Raw genomic sequence first — 26,047 nt, 5'->3', positions numbered from 1 at the left:
ATTTAAACAAATGTTATTTAATTTAATAAAAACGGCTGTTCTTTTTTGTTTTTTTTTAATTTCTTTTAAATTTTTCATTTGTGAAACCAATAAAATATTTATTAAAAAATAAGAATTTTTTAAAAAGAAAAAAAAATTTTGTTATCCTACTAGAAGTGTTTTTGTGCTAAGCTTGTCGAGATGAAAGCTATTATTATAGCAATTCTATTAACGTGTTTCGTTGTAAGTTGACACACATAAATAATTTACATTTGACTCTTATATTAAATGGTATAGAAAATTTAATTTTGTAAAAACATAAAAGTGGTCATTACAAAATTTGAATTGAATGTGTCAAGATATGTGAAAAATAGTGAATGTTCAAAATTGAACCATGAAATTTTTTGAAAAAAAATGTCAGCAAGAAATGTGCAAAAACTTATTAAGAATTGAAGAGATGAAAAGATTTTAATGTAAAAATTAAACGGGCGTTTGATAGAAAAATTTATAGTAACCCTGACATCCAAAATGCAGTATTTTTATGTAGTACTATATTTTATCTGTGATTCATATTGTAGAATAAAAAATTTATACTAAATTTATACATTATTAATGCTAAAATTTTGTTTAAGCTATAGAGTAAGCAAAGAGCGTAATGAAAAAATCGAGACTACAATGCAGTCGTTTTACAAGTTTCACTACTGCAGTTAAATTGTAGGGAAACTTTCATTGAATTTTGGATTATGTTATGTTTACGAGAATTATGTTGACATTTTGGAACCAATTTCAAATTCAATTTTTTTGACGTGCTCTTATCTTTTTTCTACGCCTTCAAATGGTTAGCTGAAATTTTCACATAAACTATATGGATAGTGACACTTCGTCTAACTTAACACAATTTTTATAATAGTCACGTTAACTTAAATTTAAATTTCAAAATATTTTCATAGTCACGACTGCTCTTCGTAACTTCTTTCGAACAAATAATACAGTTAAAAAAAATTATATGTAGCGAATAAGTTGTACTTACTTACTTAATAATTCGATATAAATTTTAATTTTTTGTATTAAAAGGTGCCTGTTTATTGTAATAAGGTTTTCCATTTGGAAGTCAATTGCAAAAAGCAGCCTAATTTCAAATGGGAGTGAATAAGTGTTAATAACGTAATGAACCTAAAATTTTAATAGTTATTTTGTGCGCAATTTTATTTAGAATAGCTTTTAATATCTACTTAAATGTATGAATTATCACAAATTGATATTACATTATAGATTTGACATTTCAAAGTTTAAATATACGCCATCTGGTTTGAAATTTATTCATTATTATATGTATTTGTATTTATAAAAATATAAGCGTATCAGCTACTATACAATTAGCTTTACATTTTCTAATATAGAATTTTATATACTGAAATCACTAAAGTTTCTTAATTTTACGAAATAATTTTTGATTTTAGATATTTGCTGTCCAAGGGGAACCACTTAATTATAGAGTAGAAGTTAATTATAATAATAAATTGGAACACGAGCAATGGCATGTAGTGGAACATCCTGAAACAATTAGCTTTATAGTAACAAAGCTTACTTTCGATGATGATAATTTTTTTTAAACGTATTCAATTATATTTTTTCAAATTATTAAAATTGAAAACCTAATGAATTTAATACATACATGGCAATACTAAATATAAATTAAGGCAATAAAATAATTCGTTTTCTATTTATATATAATATTTAAGTTTAAATTTTTTTTTTATTTATTTTGGCATAATTTTACATAATTTTTATTATAAAGTCGGAAAGAGTTATACTTACATTATAGGCGTACATCGATCCCTTGTTTCCATATACGTATAAGAATTTAGTTTTAATATTAAAAGTGCTTAAAGGTTAAAAAATTCTAGTATACTTACACATTTACATATCTACACAGGTACACATTTTTAAAAAAAAATATAATTTATTTTTCACATTGTATTTTTTTTTTCTTTTATTATTCAATTCAAACAAAAAAATTCAAAGTTTATTCAAATGGTTATAATTTCCATTAGTTATTTCCAATATTTATTATTCAATTTATTATTTCTTAAAAAAAATATATATATTTTTAATAATGTACTTACGTCACCAATTAAAAGGTTATTTTGCGATGTCGAATCAGAGGATCAACAAAAAAAAACGAGATTTTAATTATTTTGATTAACAGGTCTGATCTGTTTGTTTACTTTTCTCGCAAAAATTCCAAAGAGAAATGAAAATTTAAATAAGAGAGAGTGAGAGAAATAAAACAGTAATTTTACTGTCAATGCCTCTTTGACAAAATATGAATTTCTTGAGTCTTGTTCTTACGAAGATTTACAAAAAAATTTCGTAAGCAAAAACAACTCGTATAAAATGACAATTCTTTTACTGTTACGTACCGACACTAATTTCATATTCTATATTTTATAGGAAATTATAAGATAATGAAAATTTCAGTAGCAATGGAAAAATTTACTATAAACATTTGAACTTAAAATGACCTACGTACAACATAAATGTTTTGTAATTTTGACAATTAATCAATTGAATAATAAAATTCATGTAAATAAAAAAAGTTTGAGTAAATATGTGAGGTTAGTGTGGGATATGTGACTATTTGAGTATGACTATGGGCCACTCAACTTTCTTACATTACCTACTTACAAGAAGAAATGACATTTCCAATTGACTTTATGGATTATCTTGTTTTGACAAATCAGAAATTTGTATGAAATCTTATGTACCTACATATATCTAATTATCTATGATTGAATTCTTAATTTTTTTTGAGAAATTTTAATAGTCGTAATCAAAAATTTTTTTCTCTTGCAAAACGATCCGAGCCACATTTTGAGGTTGATTAGGCCGTATTTTTCAACAATTTTAAAATTCTGAAAATCTGGCAACACTTTTTTATATTTAGTAAAAACAAGTCAACTGATTTTTACCAATTAATTTTGCATACTTTCAGGATAAGCTAAATGAAGATAACTTACTTTCAAAAATCATCTTTTGTGATTTCTACGTTTTTCTCCTTTGCATTTAATAATTTTCCATTCCTATTTCATTTTTATAAATAGTTAAAATTTAATAAATTAAATAAGTTACTCAATAAATAACAACATTAGTTATGCTTAAAATTGATACATAAAATTTTATTTCTTATGCCGAACCATTAATAAAAATTTCTTGTTAGTAAAATTTATTGAAAGAAAATAATTTATAATCTACGTTATTAATCCAAAAAAAACCATGAACGTATACGGGAAATTTTTCAGTCATACCGGAAAGGGAGAGAAACAGAGACCCTAATTGCAATTAAAATAAAATCCTTAAAATTTTTCTATAAATATTTTACGAAAACATTGAATCCATTAAATCATTTAAACGTTCTCGTCTTTCAGGTTCCTGTTGTCGATATTTTCTTAATTCTTCATAATCTGGATCATCTGTTTCGAGTTCATGACGGCACAAAGGACAACTGTTAGCCTATACAATTTAAAAGAAAGAAGTAAAAACAAAAACCAATATAAAAATTTTATAAATATTTGTTCACGCCAAAAAACCTTTGCTTTACCAACCTTTTTAAGCCATAAAAGTATGCATTCGTTATGAAACTCATGTTTGCATGGTAAAATTTTATAAACATCACCTTCTTCACCTGGCATTTTACATACAGCACATTCTAATTCTTGTGATTCTTCTTCCTTTGTTATATTATGTACTGGAAGTTTTGCTATAGCTTTTTTTGATGCTTCTGGTACTTCTATTTCAATATCAATTCCATTCATTATAGCTAATACTTGAAGTCTTTTAAAATGTTTATCAAAACTGTGTGAGAGTACGAGTTATGTAAATTTTAATAGGAAAAATTTATAAATAAATAAATAAATGTATATACAATTATAAAATTATATACATACTCTTCAGGGCCATTTGGTCCAGTTGGTTGATGTCCCAATTCTTCAAAATAATCTGACATATTTAAGATTGTCTAAAGGGTACAACTGAAATTTTCCAAACAAATACTTTAATTAATTTGGTATACTAAAATATATATGTATGTATATATACATAATTTTAAAATATAAAATATGCAAATCAAGTGTTTAATGAAAGTGTACCTATTTTTTATATTTTTTGTATTTCATAATATATTGATGGCGCGATTTAGACTCCAGGAATAATTCTCTTTTGATTATTTACAAATTCTTGAGCAAATGAGTTAATGTTAAACAATGGTTTAACATAATCTATGATGATATTTTATGAACCAACGCATCACTTTGCTTCGCATTCATTGATTTAGTCAAATAATAGATTTATAGAATATGTCGCAATAGGTTAATTGTGGCGTGTAATACACAAATCAGCTTGTATATTGTAATTGCTGAATTGACTAGTAGTAAAAGTTTAAATTATAGGTTATGTAAATTGTCTTTTTAAACTCTTTTTTCGATATTATAAATGATTTTCAATATCTTTCTAAAGTCCTGCAAATGAGTTACCTTATTTTAAAAGTTCCAACATTTATATGTTGGGGTTATAATGTACTAACCCAAAACGCCCAAACTGGTCTAAGTTTTACCTAGCTTCCAATATATAATATAGCTTCCATATACCTATCATATACCTAGCTTCCAAAATGCAATAATATAGTGTTAAAACACAATTCAGCTTATAAGTGTGAATTGCTGAATTGTGTATTAATATCGTCTTATACTGAATTTTTGAAGTCAAGAGTAATTTCAATGCTTAATATGTATAAAAGAATATTTAAAACGTCTAAACAGGTGCAAATTTCAGATCTTATATACATTAATTTCTTAAAGTGTAATAATATGATATTAAAACGCAATTCAGCTTATGAGTGTGAATTGCTGAATTGTATATTAATCCCGGATTACTGTATTTTGGAAGTCAAGGACAGTTTATTGCTCAAAATATCTGAAAGAAGACTTATATATCCTGAAAAGTTTTAAGAAAACTTAAAAAATTAACAAAACAAAAAGTAAATCAAAAAACTCTTTATTCTTTAAGGTTTTTGATGTTTATATTTTTCAATTAACTTCTTTTTTTCGGTTTTTTTTTTTTGTTTTTCTCAAAAAAATTGTATTCTACCACATTTTTCATTTTCGTTATCATTCTCGTTTTCATTTTATAATCATTATAAAAATTTACAGTCTGGATTGGATTACAAATAAAATATAAGCTCTAAAAGGGATCATCTAATTTTTAATTTTTCTTTTACATATTCTAAGATTATTTAATAATAATTAAATGTATAATTTAGTTATACAAATAAGGTCTTACTATAATGTATATTTAAATTAATACTCTAAGTATATTTAGATATAATATTTGTTTTAATGGATTATTATTTTATATATAATATAGTTAATTTAACAATTCTAATTAATAAAAACAAAAAATTAAATGTCTTATAGCATAAAAGTTACTTTATTTTTTTTTTTCAATAGTAAAATAAGTGCCCATATAGTATATGTCTATTACTACAAAATGTTTAAGAACTCAAAATTAATATTAGTATAGAGAATAAAAATCACATTATTTATTTTTGTATATAATTTATTTTTGTATTTTCATCAAATATATAACAGTCATATCATAAATTCCATTCGTATAGAATTCTAAAAATTACGACTTTTGACTACGAACATAATTTATGATTACTCTATTACGAATATTCGGAGCAGATTTTTAGTAATTCGGAACTGACATTCGGTAATACAATATGACATTCGTAATTTTCCGAATATCAGAGCTACGAACGGAATTCGTGATAAAGCTGAATATATTTCAATCGTAATTTTCCGAATTTCAGAACTAAGAACGGAATTCAATTTTTATTCATCTTTTACTATATTCATATATAGTCAATCAATAAAATAACGCTTCATATCTACATACATAATATATATATAGATATATATCTATATATACATATATGTATATATATATATTTAGGTAATTTACTTATTTTACTTATATTACTTGCATATTATCCTTGAAAAATTAAAAGTGTGCAGCCACATAATAAAATAAAGCATAATATTTGATATTTTCGTTATACAAAAAAAAGCACTTGAGATATTAATAATTACAATAATTTTGGTTTTTTAATTTCAATTACATCTATTTTATTTTTATAATACTCTATACATTATATAATTATTATAACATTATATTAGAATACGATATTATAATTTTTATTTTTTCATTCAATTTACATACTGTTGTTGAAATTGTTAGAAAAACATTTTAACTAATAAAATTAAATAATTTAAATATTAAAATTATATTGAAGTTAACAATATTATTTGCCAAATCAAAAATATACATGTGTTTCTTAACATTTAAATAAAATTATACTGCGGAAAACGCAGTATAGTGAAAAATCCGCTATATATATATTCATAAGCATATGCTGCTAACACATAATTTTTCTATAAACATCGTTAACTTTTAGCAAATTGTTTTGATTTTATGGAATAGTTAAAAAAATGGGCCGTTTCCCTGTATGAAATGACAAAACGAATCATGAAGAAAACATATTTTTTTTTCGAAATTTTAAATTTTTCACTTTATTGAAATAATTTTTGAAAATTTCAATTCCAAAAATTGCTTAATTATCAATTAATCATTTGCAAATGATTTTCATTTGCAAAATCAAGCGAATGACGTGATTAATTTATAATCATCAAATCTTTGACATTCTGGAAAATGGCCATATATTGTACATTCATTATGTTACATATTTTTAAAATTTTGCGCATTTTGCAGTATATTGCGTTTATGAAAACATCTATTATTATTGAATTCTTAAACAGTAAATTGATTTAATATAAACAAAAATGAAAAAAAGAACAAAAAAAAAAAATAAATGCAATTAACAGAGTTATTTCAGAAACACAAACAAGAAAAATGTTAAATATTTAAATGTCAAATTTATGTCAAAATTATTCATCATTACTTTTCTTTTCCTATTTTTGTTTTTTGGTTGTTGCTTCCAAGTGTTTATTGTAAATTAAATTTTAATTGACTTACGTTTATCATTGCAAACTATTTTAGAAAAAATTGTCAGAATAAAAAAAAAATATTAAAGAAATTTTCTAAATTTAATTTTTTTTATTGCAGAATGTTATTTATTTTTTCTGTTTTTTTCTTTAATTATTACATTAGACCTTTTTGTATTTTTGTATTTTACTAATTTTTTTTTTTTTTGTAAAGCACAAATCCTTTATATGTATAATATCTAAATATCATTTATAAACTGTTAACGTTCCGTAATTTTTTTTTTCTAATTTTTTATTATTAAAATTTCAGTTGTTTTATTCTGATTTTTGTGACAAAATTATCAAAATAATTATTTCAAATGTACAGTATTTTATTTTTATTTTCTTTTTAAAATTTTTTCAGGGCTGAATTTATATTGATTTATCTGCAAGAATAGCTATAATAGAAAACAAAATGAAAAGAATGTTGAACGTACCATAGATATCGTAATGTCAAATTTGAATTGAATTTTGACATTATGAAAAATAAATGACATATACAATAATTATTTATACGGTGACAAATACTATTGTTGTCATTATGTTGTATTAAACAGCAGCTTGTTAATAGAATGAAAAGTATAGGACCAGGACGAATGAAGAAATCAGATTATATAACGACATTACAATTTAAAAAACATTAAATAAACATACGTTTAAAATTGAAAGTCTGAATTGTGTTGTCGCTGTTTTCTTTTATATTTAATCATTTGGCAAGATATTAGAATGAATTTTCATTAATTATTCCTTTATCAAAAACCATTACCAATTAATACAATTGAAAAATATGTTTATATAGTCTCTCTATTCCAATATAATGAAACACAAAAATTGTCTTCTTAATGACAAGTGAAATATATATACATACATACTTGAGCGGTGACAAGATGTTGTGTCACTATATTAATTAATAATTAGTGACTTTTTACGATGAAATTAGTTAGCGATTGTATTTTTGAAAATTTATGAATGTCACTTGAAGAGAAATGTCAAAAAGTCACATAATTTTTATAGAATGTAATTTTTATAGAATTTTTTTATTTTTATAGAATGTCAACAAAACATCAGTTTGAATGATGGTATAAGATTATTTCAATTATTAATTTTAATAAATATCATCTCTTTCGCATTGTAAATTAAAAAAAATTCAATTTTATCATTATTTCATTGTATTGTTCAACATTATTTTTCATTTCCATTTTGAATTTTTATTCAAAAATATGTACCTACATAATGTCAAAGTTTTTGTATGCGATTAATTAAAATATTTCCTGTACGCATTATGCTACTTAATACTTTATGAATAAGCGCACATACAATGTAAAATTTTTTAGTTTTTCAAAACGCTTTGATTTAAAATTTAATAATGCAAAATTTATATATTAATTGAGCAGCTTACTTTCAGCCATATTCTCTGAAAATTGAATTGTGAATGTACCTAAAAATATTATGTTTCTCAGAAGACTCAAATACCTTTTATACATTCTTGATGAAAATCAATTTAACTTTTATCGTTTTTAATTCTCTTATTACATTTTGATTGCTTATCTTACCACATACGTTTTTGATATAAATTTTCATATTATATGCAATATATAGTTCATATCGTAAAATTGTTTAAATTTTTTTTTATTTTAACACAATACTCACTTTTACAATTCTTATAAAAAAATATTTTTTACCTTGTTTTAATTTAAATATTACTTAATTTCTCAAATTCATATCACAGGATTCGTTCAAATTTATGATAATTTTTGATCGTCTTTTAAAATTTTTATAATCGTGAATTTCTCTCCTACGTTATAGGGGCTTTTAAAATATTTTAATTAAATGTTATTTTTTTTAGAACTGGAATTTAATTAATTACATTAATTAATCGATATTTTGGATAGTTTATTTTAAATTAAATAAAATGTCTATGGGTGTCTGTCAAAATGCAGATCTAACGTCATTTTGACTTATGTGCAGTAATACAGATTTTATTACCGAATAAGTCAGTCTAAACTTATTAAAAAATTCATAAATTCATGAATTTGAGCAAGTTTTTTTTTTGGATTTATTGAATTTTTTTTTTTGTAGAATATCTACGAAATAAATTCATTTTATTAAATGAAAATTCTAATTTTATTAAAATATTAATCACATTATTCTCTCAGATACTTGTTAGAAAAATTGTTGACTAAAAATTATTTGTATAAAATTCTTGATTAGAATATTTAATGTATCACACCTTTTTGGTTTTTTATCGTAATTTAATGTTGAATTAAATCAAAATCAAATCAAATATGTGAAGGCATTTACCAAAGTCCAGATCTAAGGTGAATATGATGTATTTAAAATCATTTGATTTTCGGGTTCGGGAAAATGATAAAGTAGCATCAATCAATTTGTTAAGTACCACTTTTCCATCTCCGCAAATACGATAATCAAATTACATAATAAGGCTTCTGAATAAGTAAAGTACAGAGGCTCCTGAAAAAATCAACTTCAGACATTAGATCTGCATTTTGGTAGACAACCTATGATTTTGATACTTACTTTAAACTAAAAGTGTATCACTTAATTGTTCTTTGAAATTTTGAGATTTATCGTAAAATTTTTCAATACATAATCAATATCATAATTAGTATCGTTAATAAAATTTCCTTATTTTAAACTTAACACTAGAACACTAGAAAATATTCTAGTGTTAAGGAAAATTTAAAATTACCATCCTCAGTTAAAACATTTATATCTAGTGATACGTAAATTTGCATAAATTGCAATTACGAGTATAATTTTTCATAATCATATCGTTTTCATATCTTCTATCTAATTGTAATACAATTTTACATTAAGGGTCTTGGAAACTCAGAGCCTCCAGATTTTGAAATTAGAAAAATAAGAAATTGAAATGTATATAATTGAAATATATATGTATAATTGAAAAAGAATAACCTGTAATATAGAAAAGTTTTGAAAAACAATTTGAATTAAATAGATAATTTTTAATTAATTTATTAAATAGGCGTATGTCTTTCAAATAAATGAATATTTTGTAGATCTAATGAAAAAATGTCGTACATGCGTATATAGAAATGCTTTTGTTTTTTAGCATTAAATATGAAAACTTTGTAGACGAGTAGGTCATTATAAAGATTATGTTTTGTATATTTTTTTTTCAATCTATATATAAAATTTTGGATTTGTCTTTGAAGCAAATGCAAAATTCGAATTGTTAATTAAAATCAATTTAATAAATATTAAAGTATGGAGATTTTCAATAATTCGCACATGCATTGGAAGTTCTAAATTAAGTCTTGAAAGTTTTTTCACATAAACTTACAAATCTGCAGAAAATTAATAAATATTTTATTCTTGCAGATTTGTAACATACTCGAGTAATTGAATATTTTTGATAATTTAGTTCTTTTCAAATGCTAAATTTGAAGTAGGAGCTTTTAAAGAAGTATTTTTAAAGATGCAGCAATTTTTTGTCAGTATTTTTTGAAACTGTTTACAACACTGCAAACTAAAATCTTAAAAAATTTACTACTGCAAGTAAAAAAAATAAAATATTAAGAGATTTAGAAAAATTATATTTTCCAGAGACAATTTCTTTTTTAAATTGTTGGTTTTGGTTTCCATTTTTTGAATTGAATAAAAAACATTTGACACTGATTGTTTTTCAACAACTACAGAAGTTTCCTTTCCTGCAAGTAACAACGTTGCAGCTTCAATTCTTTTTCTTATAGCAGTTAAAATTACTTAAGTTTCAAGTTAGAAATCCAAGCGGAAACTGCATTTTCAAAAACATTCAATATCCACCACCTATTCTTCAATATCCACCATTTTTCTAGCTCTCCTTCTAATGTATAATATTTTTAAAACAGTAGTTTCGAAAAAAATTAAAATTCTTTTAGAACTTAAAGCACAACTGCTACTTTCGAACATACTATTTTTGGAGATTTGCAGTTTGAATATATTGAACGTGCTTTTATATTAAGATTTTAAGGTTTCAGATAGACATGCAATTTTTAGTTTTGTAATTGCTGTCTGATTGTAGAATCGTTACGCGTACATCTAACCAATTAAACTACTGGTGTCAGTACAAATCGAATGCATTTAAAAAGAAATTGTAATAAGTTTTATAAAAAAATACAATCTACTTTATTGCTTAATTGCATACGACCATACAGTTGAATGTGTGTCCACTTGAATTTAAGCCTATGGTATACAAATAAGCAATCAAACAGTTGCCCAACCAAAAATTGCATGTCTATCTGAGCCCTAATTTTGAGAACTGAATTATCGAAAATCCCCTATTTAAATGTAAACGAAAGGAGTTTTCAAAAACAAAAAAAAAAATTTCTTTTTTTTCTACAACATTATGGTCAAGATTATTTTAATTTTATTAAAAATTTTATATTAACATAAAAGAAAAAAAAAAGTAAAAATTTTACGCAAAATTTTAGTGCATTATAAATTTTTTTCTTTTATTTAGTTTTTCATTTCTTTTTTTTTTTTTCTTCTTTTAATTTAATTTTTTTTTAACTGAAAACTTTTCTTTTTTTCATCTTCTTTTTATGTACAGGTCTAGGAATTTTCTTGCATTTTATTTTTAATATTTTCTTAATTGTTTTCTTTTTTTCTTTACATTAACTTATATGTACTTAATATGTACTTCTCTTCTGATAGTTTAGATAAAAAAAAAATAAACAAAAAAAAAAAAAGTGATGTAAATTAAAAATTTTAATATAATTATTTAATTTTTAAATTAAAATATTGTATATTATTATGTAGATACTTAAAAATTATTTGATTATTGCATTTTATTTTATATAATATATGTATTTATATATATATATTTATATATTTCTTTATTATTTTAAATTTATTTTTCATATTTATTCTATATTTATTATATATAAAATTAATTTAATATCTTATTTCATATTTTAAAGCTATATAATTCTTTTTCTTTATTCTTCTCTTCTTTTCTTTCAATTTTATAATAATTTTATAAGTAATAATATGAAAATTTGATATTATCAACATTCAAAAAGGAAAAAATAATAATAATAATAATAATTAATTCTTAAATATACAAAAAAAAAAAAAAATTATATATCAATATGATCGATATTTGGTCTCTTAGATTAATAAAATTTAAATAATATTAAAAAAGAAAAAAATTTAATTTAAAGAAAAATATATAATATAAAATTTTACAAAGATTTATTTAAAATGATCAGATTATAGTGAACATACTACTATAGTTGTCTTTCTAAAAAAAATTTTTTTTTTTTACATATTAAAATTGATTTGATGACATTCATTTTACATATTTAAAGCATTTTAATTTTTTTTTATAAAAATATACATAATATTATAATAAGTATTGAGCATAAATATGGAAAATAATAGACAAAAAATAAAATACAAAAACTAATTTTCAAATTTACAAAATTTTTAAAATTAAATTTTAGAACAAGCTAAATACAAGAAACTTATGCACACAAATTCAACTTTAATTAAAAAACTTTCCGAAAAAGAAAATAAAAAGTGAATGTATCCTAATCACTTTAAAATTGCAATAATTATAGAATGCAAATGCAATTTAGCAATTGCATTTCATATGCTAAAAAAATAATGTATTGAATATTAATAATATTAATACTGTATTATTGCAATTTTAAAGTCGTAGGCAGCTTATAATGCAATATAATAAATTATTATTTGAACTGTTAAAATTTAAGGATATTAAGGATATAATTTTTTGTTTGGCATTAATTCGTAAAATAGTACCTACACATATACATACAATAAAATTTTATAAAAAAAAAAGAATAATTTTTTTTTTAATTAATTCTTGTATAGAATATGTTTTAATTTCTGATAATTTTTGTAAGATTTCAATAATAGTATGAAATAGTAAAAAAAAAAAAAAAAATTATTAAATGTGGCGGGCGCCTATTTATCACAAAAATCCAATTGAAATTTTATAATATATTCTCTATACATATATAATATAAAAAATTACTTAAATTTTAAAATTTAATATTTTTTACTAATGTAATTTTATAATAATAATTTTCTAATTTTGTATGAATCTATGAAAATTAAATATCATTTATTAAAAAATTAATTTAAGAAAATTTAGGAAATCAAAAAAAAAAATTTATAATATGTATTTAAATTAGTCGTCAATGAGTGAGATAAAAAAAAAAAAAAATTAGAGGATAGAAATCTCAACAGATACATTAAAATATCCTGAGTCCATGTAAAGTTATATATATATATTATAAAAATTTTTAAAATTCCAAACAGATTTTAATTGATTTGAATTGATTTTATTAATTAAATATTTTTTTTTTTGAATTTCCTTTTCGATTAAATTTTAAATTGTAAAATTTTTAAAAATATTTTCTATTAAAATGTTAGCCGCAGTATAACGCCACTTATTTATATTAATTGGCAAAATAATAATGATTACAGAAAATCGTTGTTGCTAGATATGTTCTTTTTTTTTTTGCATTTCCGGGAGGAATCAATTCCTCCAACATGAGAATTGAAAACTCTAAATTTGCGATTGTGTGTGCCACTTTGGCATACAATTATTTAAAGAACTCAACCGGTTATCAGTAATAAAAAAAAGAACATATTGTCTGAGCTTTCTGCAATCGTATGGCGGATAACAATAGTTTAGAGTTTAAAAGTTACAATATGGGGAAAAAATTTATTATGGGAGAAAATAGAACGTGTGCATCTACTAATTATAAGATTTAAAAAAAAATTAACATTCTTATTATTATCTTCCCGCTTTAAATACATATGTAATGTGTTTATAAGGTTTACAATAAGTGATTATAGTTAAGAATAATTTAAATTTACATTATTCTTATTTGAAAAAAAAAAAATGGTACAATTATAGTTATACATAATAAATATACTTTTTGTTTTCAAAACCGATTCTATGAATTTGAGCACATTCTATAAATTTAGAAAATAAAAATATTTCAAATTTTACATTTATTTTACAAATTGTTTTTTTTTTTTTTAGAATTTTTATAAATTTTAAAATGTATAAAATTTTAAAAATTTCTTTATATAAGCATTTATCAATAATTACAAAAAAAAAATATTCCCTTAATTTTAATGGCACATTTCCGGCTTTTTTGCAAGCTTACTGCAGGTCCGAAATTTTTTTTTTGTTTTTTCATCTTTATATCTACATAAATATTGGGAAAATTTGAAATCTTCTACTTATCTTTTTTTTTTTTTTAAGCGATTTTAACATTTTGGTAATTTTGCCCAAAAATATTTTTAAATAAAAATTTATTTATAAAACTTTTTAAAATATTTTACATAATTTTTTAATATATTTTCTTTTTTTTTTTTTATAAAAACGTAAGTATAAGTTTAATTTTATTAATTTTATGATATAAATAGAAATTTTCGGATTTTAAATAGTAGATAATTGATAAATTTTTATAATATGATTTTATTACTCTTTTTTTTTTTTTTTTAATTTTTATTTTCTCTTTTCTTTATGTGTTAATAATAAATTAATGTCCAAGTACTTAAAATTTAATTATGTTAATATTTAATATAAGTTTATTAGAAATAAGAATAATTATAATAATTAATAATATTAATTTTTATTTCTTTTTATATATATATATATTTTTTAATAATAATAGTCGGAACGTTAACTTAGCATAAGTCATTTGCATCGAAAAACTAGTCAAAACAAAAAAAAACTTTCCCTATTTTCTAATGTGAACTATTATTTAATATTGAAGTTAATAAATCTTACAGCTTTCTATTACAAAAAAAAAAAAAACAAGAACAGAAAAAAAAAAATCTATTAAATAATTAAAAATTAATAATAATAATAATAAGAATTCTAATTAAATATTATTAATCTGTTATTGATATTTGCGCAAAACCGATCAGTGATTTATCATCGGGCACTTCACCAGGTTGACAGCCAGAATTTAATTGGAACGTTATTGATTTCATTTGCATTCGATTTTGAATTAATTTTTGTAAATTAGCTGTCATTGGTAAGGTATCTAATGGATCAACCAAACCAGCTTCAACTAATTCACCTGATATACCATCAGCTGAATCTTTACCAACAGCAAATTCAAATCGTATATCATGAAGTTCACGTCTTCCATTACGCATTCTTAAGACTAGATTAACTGGTGGCAATTCATCTGTTGAATTTGAAGGAATAACATTACCCATAGCTTGAGTTAAAGGAGAAGCAGTAATTAATGAACCACTTGTATTAGGTATAATATTAGAATTTATGCCTGCAGTAACCATAGCAGTAGCAGGTGTTGAAATAACTTGACCAGATCCACCTGTTATTATTTTTTGACCATCTGTTATTGGGGCTGTTGCTGATTCTGCTGTTCCAGTAAATGTACGTTCTGATACCTCAGATGGATATTCACGATCACTATCAGATGATTCAGTACGTTCTAATCTATTCATTGGTCGTTCATCTGTTTCTGAATCCGATGAACGTTTATCTTCTTCTTCACTAGACCAAACCCATTCACCGGTAACGGTACGATGTAATCGACCCGATGCACCTGGTTGTCGTCGTGCAGCTTTATGTACTCGGGTTTCCATTGATGGACCAGTAGTTAATAAAGTTGAAGCTAAATATTTTCTATCTTTAGCTTTTTTAAAGAATTGATGTTTTAATAATTCACTTGCCGATGGACGCTTTGTTGGTTCTTTTTGTAAACATTCGACAATCATTTTGCGGAACGTTTTACCATATGCCTTATATTGATCTTTTTCTTCAGCACCCGTATCTAATGTAGGTGGATCATTTTGTAAAGTTAACATTAAAACTTTCATTGGCGGATATTTATGATATGGTGCCGTTCCAGTTGCCATTTCAATAGCTGTTATACCAAATGACCATATATCAGCTTTAAAATCATAACCATGATCCTGTTCCATAACTTCAGGTGCCATCCAACATGGTGTACCAACAAAAGTATGACGTACTTTTTGTCTTGATAAATCTCTACCAGTTGCTAACCAAGCACTAACACCAAAATCAGCTATTTGAACAGTACCATCATTACCTAATAATATGTTACCAGCTTTAATATCTCTATGAATTTGTCCATTACTATGAAAATACTCTAATCCTTTTAGCACTTCTTTTAAAACGGTAGCAATTGTTGGTTCATCAAAAACACCATGTTTACAATTTGTTGTACGCATTTTATGCTTTATAATATCCAATAAACTTCCACCTTCAAGTAAACGTAAAACTAACCATAATTCTTCTCGTACAACGAAACTAGTATGATAAGTTACAACATTTTCATGATTACAACTTGACATTGCTTGAATTTCTTTTAATAATTCATCCATTGATGTATTCCATTTTTCAAGATTAATACGTTTAATGGCACATTTTTCATTTCTTGGAATACATAAAGCTGCATGAACAACAGCAGTTGCACCAACTCCAATAACATCACGCAATTCATAATCATCCTTTTTATTTGGCCATGATGTTTTTAATTCTCCAGTAGATGAATGTGATGATAAAGTGGTTGCATTATTCGTTGTCATTTTGTTGTTCATTTGTTTTTAAAATTTTTCGTTTATTTTTTTTATTTTTATATTCAATTTGAAATTTGAATTGTGAATTGTGAAAAGTAGGAAAATAATAAATTTATTCGAGTGCTGCAGTGATTACTTGTATAAAATCAAATTGCAAAAAAGGACTATTTTCTGAGATATTTTCTATTTTTTTGCTTTTTCTTTTTATTATTTAGATCTAGATTTCAATTGTATATTGTTTCCAAATCAATTCCAGGATAAAATCTTCAAAGCTTACGAAATTTTAAACCAGTCTTTCTTATGTGATGATGTGACATTTATTTGATGTTGATTGTTTAGTTGCCGATTAAAAAATTTTGGTTTTCTGAAACGAATTTTTAGAGAAGAATCCTCTTTAAGTCGAAATTATCTTAATGTAGTTTATAGTAATATTGTTTTTTTTTAAATATAAGAATCAAAGAAATGAAAAACAAAGAAAAAATACAAATATAAATTAAAATTATAAAAGTTGAAGAAATGAGTAAAATATTAGTATAAAAAAAAATATAAAACTAAAGAACACTCCACAATTTCATATTATAAAAAATCTTAAAATTAAAAAAATGTTCTTTAAATTCAGTTTTTATAGCCGTTCCGAATTAAATATAGTTTTTAAATAAATTTTTATTTAATAATGTGGCAAAACATGCTTTTTATGATAGTTAATAATCATGTGAATTTGATTTATACGTTCTTTATTATAATTTTATTTTTTCAATATTAATTTAATTGAATTTTAAAATTAAAATAATTTTACTAAAGAAATACGGAATTTAATTTATTTTTAAATAAAAATTAAAATTTATTTAACATTGTGCACAATAAATGCATGATTCATGCATGTAAACTGCTTAAAAAATACGATCAAAGAAGAAAAAAAACTGTTATACAGCCAATTTATTAAAATTAAACAAAGTTTGCTTATGCATTTAATTTTTCGTTTTAGTTATGCATTATTAAAAATATTTTGCATATATCTAGGAGAATACGCTATTTTTCTAATGTTTATTAAATTTATATGAAAATCTTACTAAAGAGAAATTCGCTTATTATTTTTAATTTGTGAATTTATGAATTAAAATTAAAATTTGGAAATTATAAATTCTGCATTATTGCTATTTCGAAGTCGCAGAAATTTTTTGTAGCGCGAATTTTGTTTTTGTACATATGCAATAATTATATTCGTGTAAATTTATAATATTCATATCTGTTATACGGTTATACCTAAAAGATTTCTCTTAATTCCAAGTCTAAATTTCTTATTATCTGCTTTATTTCTTATTAAAAGCTACAAATATTTTTGACTTTAAACTTGCAGTAACACACAATTTTGCAATATTATTTAAAATTGTTTTAATAGTGTTACTGAAATGTTGAAATTAAACATTCTTAAAATTCCGTAGAATGCAAATTTATAGATAGAACACATGTTAATCCTAAATGTTAAGGATATGTACAGTAAAAGAGAAGTTATTCAATCCAACATTTTATTGAATTCGAATTAAGAATAACTTATATTATAAAAAAATAGTAAAAAAATAGGCAAAGAATTTGAGAGTTCGCACTGCACACGTTAAATAACATTTTTTCCAATTAATTTTATATATTTGATGGGTGTTATTTATTAAAATAATAAAAAAATAGAAATTTCAATTTTTCTCAATTTTGATTTATTACTTAAGATTTTTATCTTAAAATTTTTTTCTTATTATTTTATCTATAAAAATAAAAAATAATTTGAGCATAGCAAATACGTTCAATCTTTCTTATATTTAAAAAAATATATTTCCTTATTTGATTTCGAAAAACCTATCAACAACAATATAAAAATTTTTTTAAATGAATTAAATTTGAGTAACTTAGGTTCACAATTAACAGCTAAGTGTTCAGTTTTTATTGATATTAACCGATATTGTCGCCATTAATTTAAAACAAGAAAAGAAAAAAAAATGTCTGGAAATTTAATAGTAAATTATTAATTGTGTTTAAAATTGAAAATCATTCAGAAATTTTATAATATTTTCTTGGTCTTACATATTATATTTGCTTACACAATGGCATAATGCATTTTCTGTTATAATTCTAGATTATTATAATTAAAACATTGTTTATTAAAATTATGGATAAGGAGAATGCACATAAACTGCTTCATTGTTCACTTTCCTCAAAAAAATTGTTTAATCAATTTTGTAGAAAAAGTAATTTGTTCATTTAAGTAGGTAATGGATAAGAAGTGGCCCATACTCATTACTCATTTAGTACATATTTTGCCCATAACCCACAAAACTTTGCCGATTTCAAATAAATGAACAATTTGTTGGGCACGTTCAGTTTTAAAATTATTACTATTTGAATTGAGTATTTTGCTTTCTTAGAAAATTAAACTTTAGAAAATTCGAACATTGTAATGTAACAATGAAAATTTTTAAAAATATTCTGAATTAAGTAAGACGTAATTTAGTTTATTATTCTTATTGTATTTGTAATCTCTAATATAACTCTCAGAAATACTTATACATTCATATGTAAATTATGAAAAATAGCTCTCCAAATGATAATCTATAAGACATAAAAACAATATTGTTATCCACAAAATTTATGTTAAGTACATGATTTTTATAATAGTCAACTACAATATACTTGGAAAACCTATTGAATTGAAGTTTTTAGTGGTAAGTTTAAGAGACTATAAATTAAGTAACTTAAGGTAGACAAGTAACCATATTACGATTCATTTCTGGTTATCTATTTTATTTTCAAATTGTATTTAATATACAAAGATAGCCAGTCTTGCTATAAATCTTAAATGAAATACTTTAGATAATTTGATCTTTTGTTTAAATAATGTTTGCAAAAGAAAACTTAAATTCTTAATTTTAAGAAAAATAAAAAATTCATTAGTTTGCAAAAAATTTTTTCATTGATAAAGAATTTTGCTATCAGAAATAATAATAATCCATTATTATTTCATTAAAACTTATTTCTCTTGAGACCTACACAATTGTACTAATTGTCGACGTTCCATTTGAAGCTATGTAACATTACCAACTACTCCAGAGTAGTTTGTAAACACATTTATGGAAAGCAACATTTTGAAACCTTGTTACATAGCTCATACAGGGTGAATACCTAAATTCAGATTTTGCCACAACTTTATTTATTCAGGAGTACACTAATTAAGATAAATTGTAATAACTAATTAAAACAAATTAGCTTCTAAGAGATATTAAGATTCTATCCACAAAAGTTAATTATTTGACGCCTACTCCCATTATATAATTAAATAGACATCTATCGGATTAAATATACGTAATTAATTCTCTCATCTAAATAGGCTAGTGTAGTTCGTATAGTTCTTATACGTTTAGAATGTTGATCAATACCCATACCAATAACATTATACTACGCAAGTTATCTTACTATATTCTTTATGAACAATTGAAATAATGAAAAAATAAAAAATTTAAAGTGATTTGATCATACACACGTTGGTGATTTAATTGGAAATATTGATAAAGAAAAAATAACAAACAGAAAACATAAAAAAAAAATAGAAAGTGTTTTGTTGCCAATCAAAGTAGTTTAATGATGTTCATTGGTTCGTTCGTTCGTTCTATTTAAACATTTTAAAACGAAAATGACTTTTTTGTTTTAAAGTGCTTAGTGATTGTATGGATGTTTTCATAAAGTGATAAAATCAAATTCATTTGATATATATACTTTCTATTTATATTTTAATTTCCAATGAAATTTATTAGGGACTTTACTATAAGATTTTTATGGAACTTTTGTTTTCCCCTATACAATATTGATTCTAACAATATATTAAGCAAATCAATAAATATTAAGTGATTTGAAATACTTAAATATATTATATTTCTTTATGATTTCTATATATATATATATATATATGTGTGTGTGTGTATTAATTTTAATAATTCATTCAATTTAAAATCGATAAAATTTAATATAAAATTTTTAGGTAGCTTTCATTTTTCCCCCTTTATATATACAAAAGAAATTAATTGAAGTGCGCTATTATTTGATTGGAATATTCATGTAGTCAAAAGTTAATTGGAGTGGATAAATATGTATATAGGTTTTTCTTGTTTATTAAATTAAATCATCGATTAACAAATATTACTAAAAGAATGGTTTCATAAAAAAAAAGTAATTAATCATTTATAAAGTTTTCAAGGATAATTCCATAAAATACCTAGTTGTTATAAATTATAAATTTTTTTATTGAACTTTATCAACACAAATCAATTATATGACTTAAAAATTGTTGTAATCCATGATCTCTGGTAATACTAGCAGACTATAATCTCTGAATTGTGCAGGCATTATAAGAAAAATCTGATGTGCCAGTACATGGCCGGCTGCAATATAATACACATTATCTATTTTAAGGATATTAGTAAGCTTTTAGTTATCATATCTAGAAAAATGTAAATTTAGCTCTTCGTAGAGTTTCGTTTTGTGCCATCTGAATTGGCTGAAAAGTTTTTCCAGTTAATTCGCCAGTTGGAAACAATTAGAACTCAAATATTAAATTTCAAGAAATTTCATCAATCAGTTCCGTAGATATGATAAAAAATGTAAAATCGGCGCCAAGTTCGGTTTCCGAGTCCTGATCTTTTCAAAAAAAGTTTATAGATTCATTGTTTTAACAACCCAAATTTAAATATTTATTGTTAAGGGAAATAATCCCTTTATATGCGCAAAAAATTTGAAATCGGCACGCAAAAAGTTTCAGTTCCCGAGGCCTGCCACATCCCAAAAGTTGATCAATTCGTGATATAGCCGAAATAAATTAAAATTTCATATTTAAAATCGGTTCAGCCGATCTTAAAAAACGATCTTTTTAAGTAGATCTAAAAAACTTCATTTATACTTTCCTATTATGCATAAGTGTGTTTCCACCGAAAATTCGATATCAAAAATTTGCTGCTATCATAATATCGTCTCCTTTATAGTATGCAATGCGGTCGATAATTATAAAGTAAGAAATAAAAATTCTTCAATTCGTAATTGAAAATGAAATTATTTCTAATAAAATATTGAAATAATAATCCGTTTTTAAAAATAACAAAACCTAACTCACATTAATATGAAAAGTATGTTGCACCAAACACAATCATTTTCCCTAATTACATATAATTTGATTCGATATAACATACTTAATAGGAACAGGAAATCATTTACTTCAACAAACATAACCTACTATATAATTTATAGATACAGTAATACTGTAATTATATTTTGATCTTACACTACTGCCTTTATATGTTAACTATACGTACATACATATATTTTAGTGTGATCATGTAATATTATTTAAAACGTGTTATAGTGTTAATTACTATGTTTTAAGCGAGCATCATTTAATAATTTTCCAATAGATATTATAATAGAGATAATAAATTTTAAATAAGTAACAATTATTTTTAATTAGGAAGCAATTCATTTTATGTTTAATTACCATAGAATAAAAATATAAGAGAATCATAATAGAAAAAGAAATTTTGTCACACTAATAATTTTCAAATGTTTATGTGTTTGATACTTAGGATGAAAAATAAAAGCATCTACCAATTTGATCTAAATTCATTATGACCTGAGGAAAATATGGAAAAGTTTGTTTTATTCTTTGTGTTTTAAAAAAGTATTATATTTTAATCATTGGGGCAATCACTGGAATTAAATGCCTGCTTTGAGGGGATAATGGTCGAAATGATTATCATTTGACAGTTATCAAGTCTTCAGCGTTGCAACTGACACACGTTAATCGTTCGCAATCACCAATAATTGCCAATGATTATCAAAATCGGTAACTCCTTTTTTAAGATCAGTTTTAGATTTTTTGTCATTTGACATTAGTTTTTAGCTAAAATCAAATGACAATCAACAACAATATACTAATTTAATACTTGTGCAACTGTCAATCAGATTTAATTAGTAACAATATATATAACAGTATATTGTACACATATGTTATCTATGTGTTGTATTGAACCTAAATTCTTCATTGTATTGAACTTAAATTAACAATATTTTTTCGAAATCAGATACATATTATACTTTTCGATTTTTGTTTTTATAAGGCCAAGCTTTTTTATTTCAAATTTTCAATTCTTGCGACAACAAAGAAATTAAGAAAAATTTGCACTTTCGTGCCATTAAAAAGTAAACGGCAAATTTGCACAAAAAATATTATCAACAATATGATAACAGCTGCGATGACTTGTACTTGTTATTTATTTACACCTACTTTCATACTAAAGAATCGTATATTATAAATATAAATATGTAAACTATACGACATACGAACAAATATAAGGTACAAAAAACAGGTGTTTATTGAACTTTTCGCAGAAAAAAATGAACAAGAATTTTTCATCAAATATCAAAATTTTGTATAAACTTTATACATAAGTTAATTAAATGATAAAAGCAACCAAAAAAAAAAAATAAATATTATTTATTTTCTTATTAAAATATAAAAAAAAAACAAAGTGACAATTTAAATATGACATTTATACTTAAATTTACATGTGTGAATGTGTTTTCGGTGAAAAAAAGAAAACAATAAAGTGACAACTGTTATAATGAACTTGATTATGATAATAGAGTATGCATATGTATAACATTTAAAAGTAGATACAGTGATCTGTAATAAAAACGTCAACAGACTGAAAAAAAACAATATTTACGTTCTAGATCAGTAGAAGACCCATCGGTATCACTCAACAACACAACTCTACCAGCTAAACTCATTCAAATCGCTTGAAAAACTTCAGCAGATCACTAACGGGTGCCCCTGAGAGCTCCACAAATTCATCAAACCGATATACTCTCAAGAGTTTAAACTTTATTGTACAATTCAACAAACCAAATCAATTCGATAGTACTTATATATAGTTATTTAACATTAAATAATTCAATTAAGGCGAGAATTTAAATTAAGTCAATAACTATAGGGTTTTTGTTCAGGTTGCCACTGATTAAATTATTAAAACAAAATTCACATATGATAGCGATTCAAATTTTATTGCTAAATAAAGGTGTTTTTGAAAATTCAATACTGACAATTCTAAGAAAAAAACGAAGAATTTTCTACGTCAAGTACTGAGGAAAAATCTTAAATAGTAGTAAGTGCAGTCTTAAAATTAGAAAAGTTCTAAGAAAAAAGTTTATTTAAAATAACCATACTTGGTAGCAAAGAAAAAACAATTGGCAATTTTGTTTATTTCGCCGTATTTTTTAAAAATGCTGCTAAGTCACTACTTAAATTTCGAAAATACTTCTATAGTAGTAAATACTTACACTGTATGTAAGTATTTACTACTAGAAGTGAATTTTCATAAACGCGGTAAGTCACACAAAAGATAAGTTTACATTAAGGTTAGTTTAAGCCCATAGTTTTTAATAAACCCTCCACTTCAAAATTGACAAAATATTACTGTATTATTGGAATTTTTAACAATTTATAAGCTGAATTATATTAAAATAAGCTGAATTCCAGAAAATTTCAAAAAAAATTCTCAAATGCATTAAAATTTTTCCTAAAAGTACTTCATTTGTCCAATTATTTGAAAATTAAATTATATTATTAATAATGTTTAATTTTTAATGTATTATTTCTTGAAAATAAAAATGGATTTAATATTAAAAGGCGTAATTAGAACATTTTATTATTGGAAAATACGTTTAGTATAATTAAATAAAAGCAAAAAGTGCTGCCGTCATCTTAAAACCACACACTTAACGATTGTTTATTTATTCATTTTATTTTGTTATGTTTTTGTTTTATGTGTTTATTTAATGAGGTTTAGGTGTTTGTTAAAGATAAACACTTGACGTAAATTAAAAAAAATATATATTTTTTCGAATATCCTTAATAATGATAGAAGAATGTTAATAAATGTAATATATTAAAAATTCTTGCTTCAAAACGAACTTAAGATGATTTGTAAATTTGTGCAACTGGGTTTATTGGACCCAACCCTTCCTCCTAGAGTGCGCAACTACGTGAACTTAAGATTATACTAGTCATTCAAATGACGACAATACAGCATTACAACATAATTCAGCAACAAATATTTTAAAGCTGATTTATATAGCTGTACATTGTTAAAGTAATTCCGACGTCACGGTTACTTATAATTTATATTTAAATAATTTAGCTACAAATTACACAATATCAATGAAATAATGTATGTAAATCAAAATCAAAATTAAATTCATTTACTTAATTATGATATTTAAAAAAAAAAAAGAATTCATTCAATAAAAATTAAAAAATTTAATTATATTACTTATATCCTATATCACGTAAATAGTAAATTATTTAGATGATCGTATGAATTTCAAATCCAAAGAAAATACGTAAAAGCATGAGGTAAATGTTAATGAATGAATTTTCAAACACAAAAGCTTATAAAACTTATGCATAATCAATTGTTATACATATAAGTATAAAACAATCCATTGATCAAAAACTAAAAATTCATGTTATGTAAATTATTATATTATTAAAATTATAATTGTTATAATAATTATGCTAATCATATATATATTATATGGAACTAGGAATATCTCGTTAATTCCGCTTTAAATTCTACAGAATGATTACTTATTATAATAGAACAAATACAAGCTAGAAATATAAAAGAAAATATCACAAAAGATAAGATTCGGTAGAATTTCTGAGGAATTTTATGAATTTTATATAGAAACAATAAATAATATATTAAATGAAATTGTTCATAAGAAAATAATTTGAATAAATTTTAATTTAAATTTTGAATTAATTTGGTTTCCAAGTTTAGTCTGTTAGAATATTATTTAGAATGTTAATTTTAAATACTTAAATGCTTGTTACAGATGAATTTATAAATCAAAGAAAATTAAGAAGTGAATTTGAAATTATGGCAACTTTGTATTGAAAGAGTGCCTATATAACAGAAATAATATTTGATTTTACGAGCCTTCTGTGTAGGCAGTTCTTAAAAATTTTTAATTGTTTTACATGTACTCTTCTAATAACTTATGTAAGGTAAGTGTCCCTATTACTGACATATTTCGCAACAAATTCAACTTTGGCGTGAGATATTTTATATGTGGGACACAATAAATGATCGTATTTCCGATTTTTTTGAATAATTTGGATAATTGGGAATAATGTTTTTTATAAAATTATTTAATCAAAATATTTTTTAATTCATAATTTTTCGATTAAAGACGAAGAGAAAAAATGTTCCTAATATTGACATAACCGCAAATGTTTGTGTCTATTACTGACAGTTTGTGTTCCTAATACTGACAATGTAATTTTATAT

At 23.2% G+C, this 26,047-nt stretch overlaps 2 protein-coding genes across 3 annotated transcripts in view; both read right to left on the bottom strand.

Annotated features, from left to right (window-relative positions):
* Positions 1–3,137: 3,137 nt before the first annotated feature.
* LOC129607165 (E3 ubiquitin-protein ligase RNF181 homolog) overlaps positions 3,138–26,047 on the bottom strand; it is a 72,550-nt gene continuing 49,640 nt past the window's right edge. The window contains exons 2-4 of the mRNA XM_055517927.1: positions 3,927–4,010; positions 3,585–3,834; positions 3,138–3,492 (exon numbers count right to left, since the gene is read on the bottom strand). Of these exons, the coding sequence (XP_055373902.1) occupies positions 3,358–3,492; positions 3,585–3,834; positions 3,927–3,985 (444 nt within the window). The 5' untranslated portion in view covers positions 3,986–4,010 and the 3' untranslated portion in view covers positions 3,138–3,357. The remainder of the gene's footprint in view (positions 3,493–3,584; positions 3,835–3,926; positions 4,011–26,047) is intronic.
* LOC129607164 (serine/threonine-protein kinase OSR1) overlaps positions 13,383–26,047 on the bottom strand; it is a 62,300-nt gene continuing 49,635 nt past the window's right edge. For both annotated transcript variants that reach the window (XM_055517925.1, XM_055517926.1), the window contains exon 2: positions 13,383–17,028. In XM_055517925.1, coding sequence (XP_055373900.1) covers positions 14,982–16,685 — 1,704 coding nt within the window. In that variant the 5' untranslated portion in view covers positions 16,686–17,028 and the 3' untranslated portion in view covers positions 13,383–14,981. The remainder of the gene's footprint in view (positions 17,029–26,047) is intronic.

The sequence above is a fragment of the Condylostylus longicornis genome, unplaced genomic scaffold, assembly GCF_029603195.1.
Source record: "Condylostylus longicornis isolate FDR11 unplaced genomic scaffold, ASM2960319v2 ptg000026l, whole genome shotgun sequence".
NCBI classification, from domain to species: domain Eukaryota; kingdom Metazoa; phylum Arthropoda; class Insecta; order Diptera; family Dolichopodidae; genus Condylostylus; species Condylostylus longicornis.
This window is presented reverse-complemented; position numbering and strand designations above follow the sequence as displayed.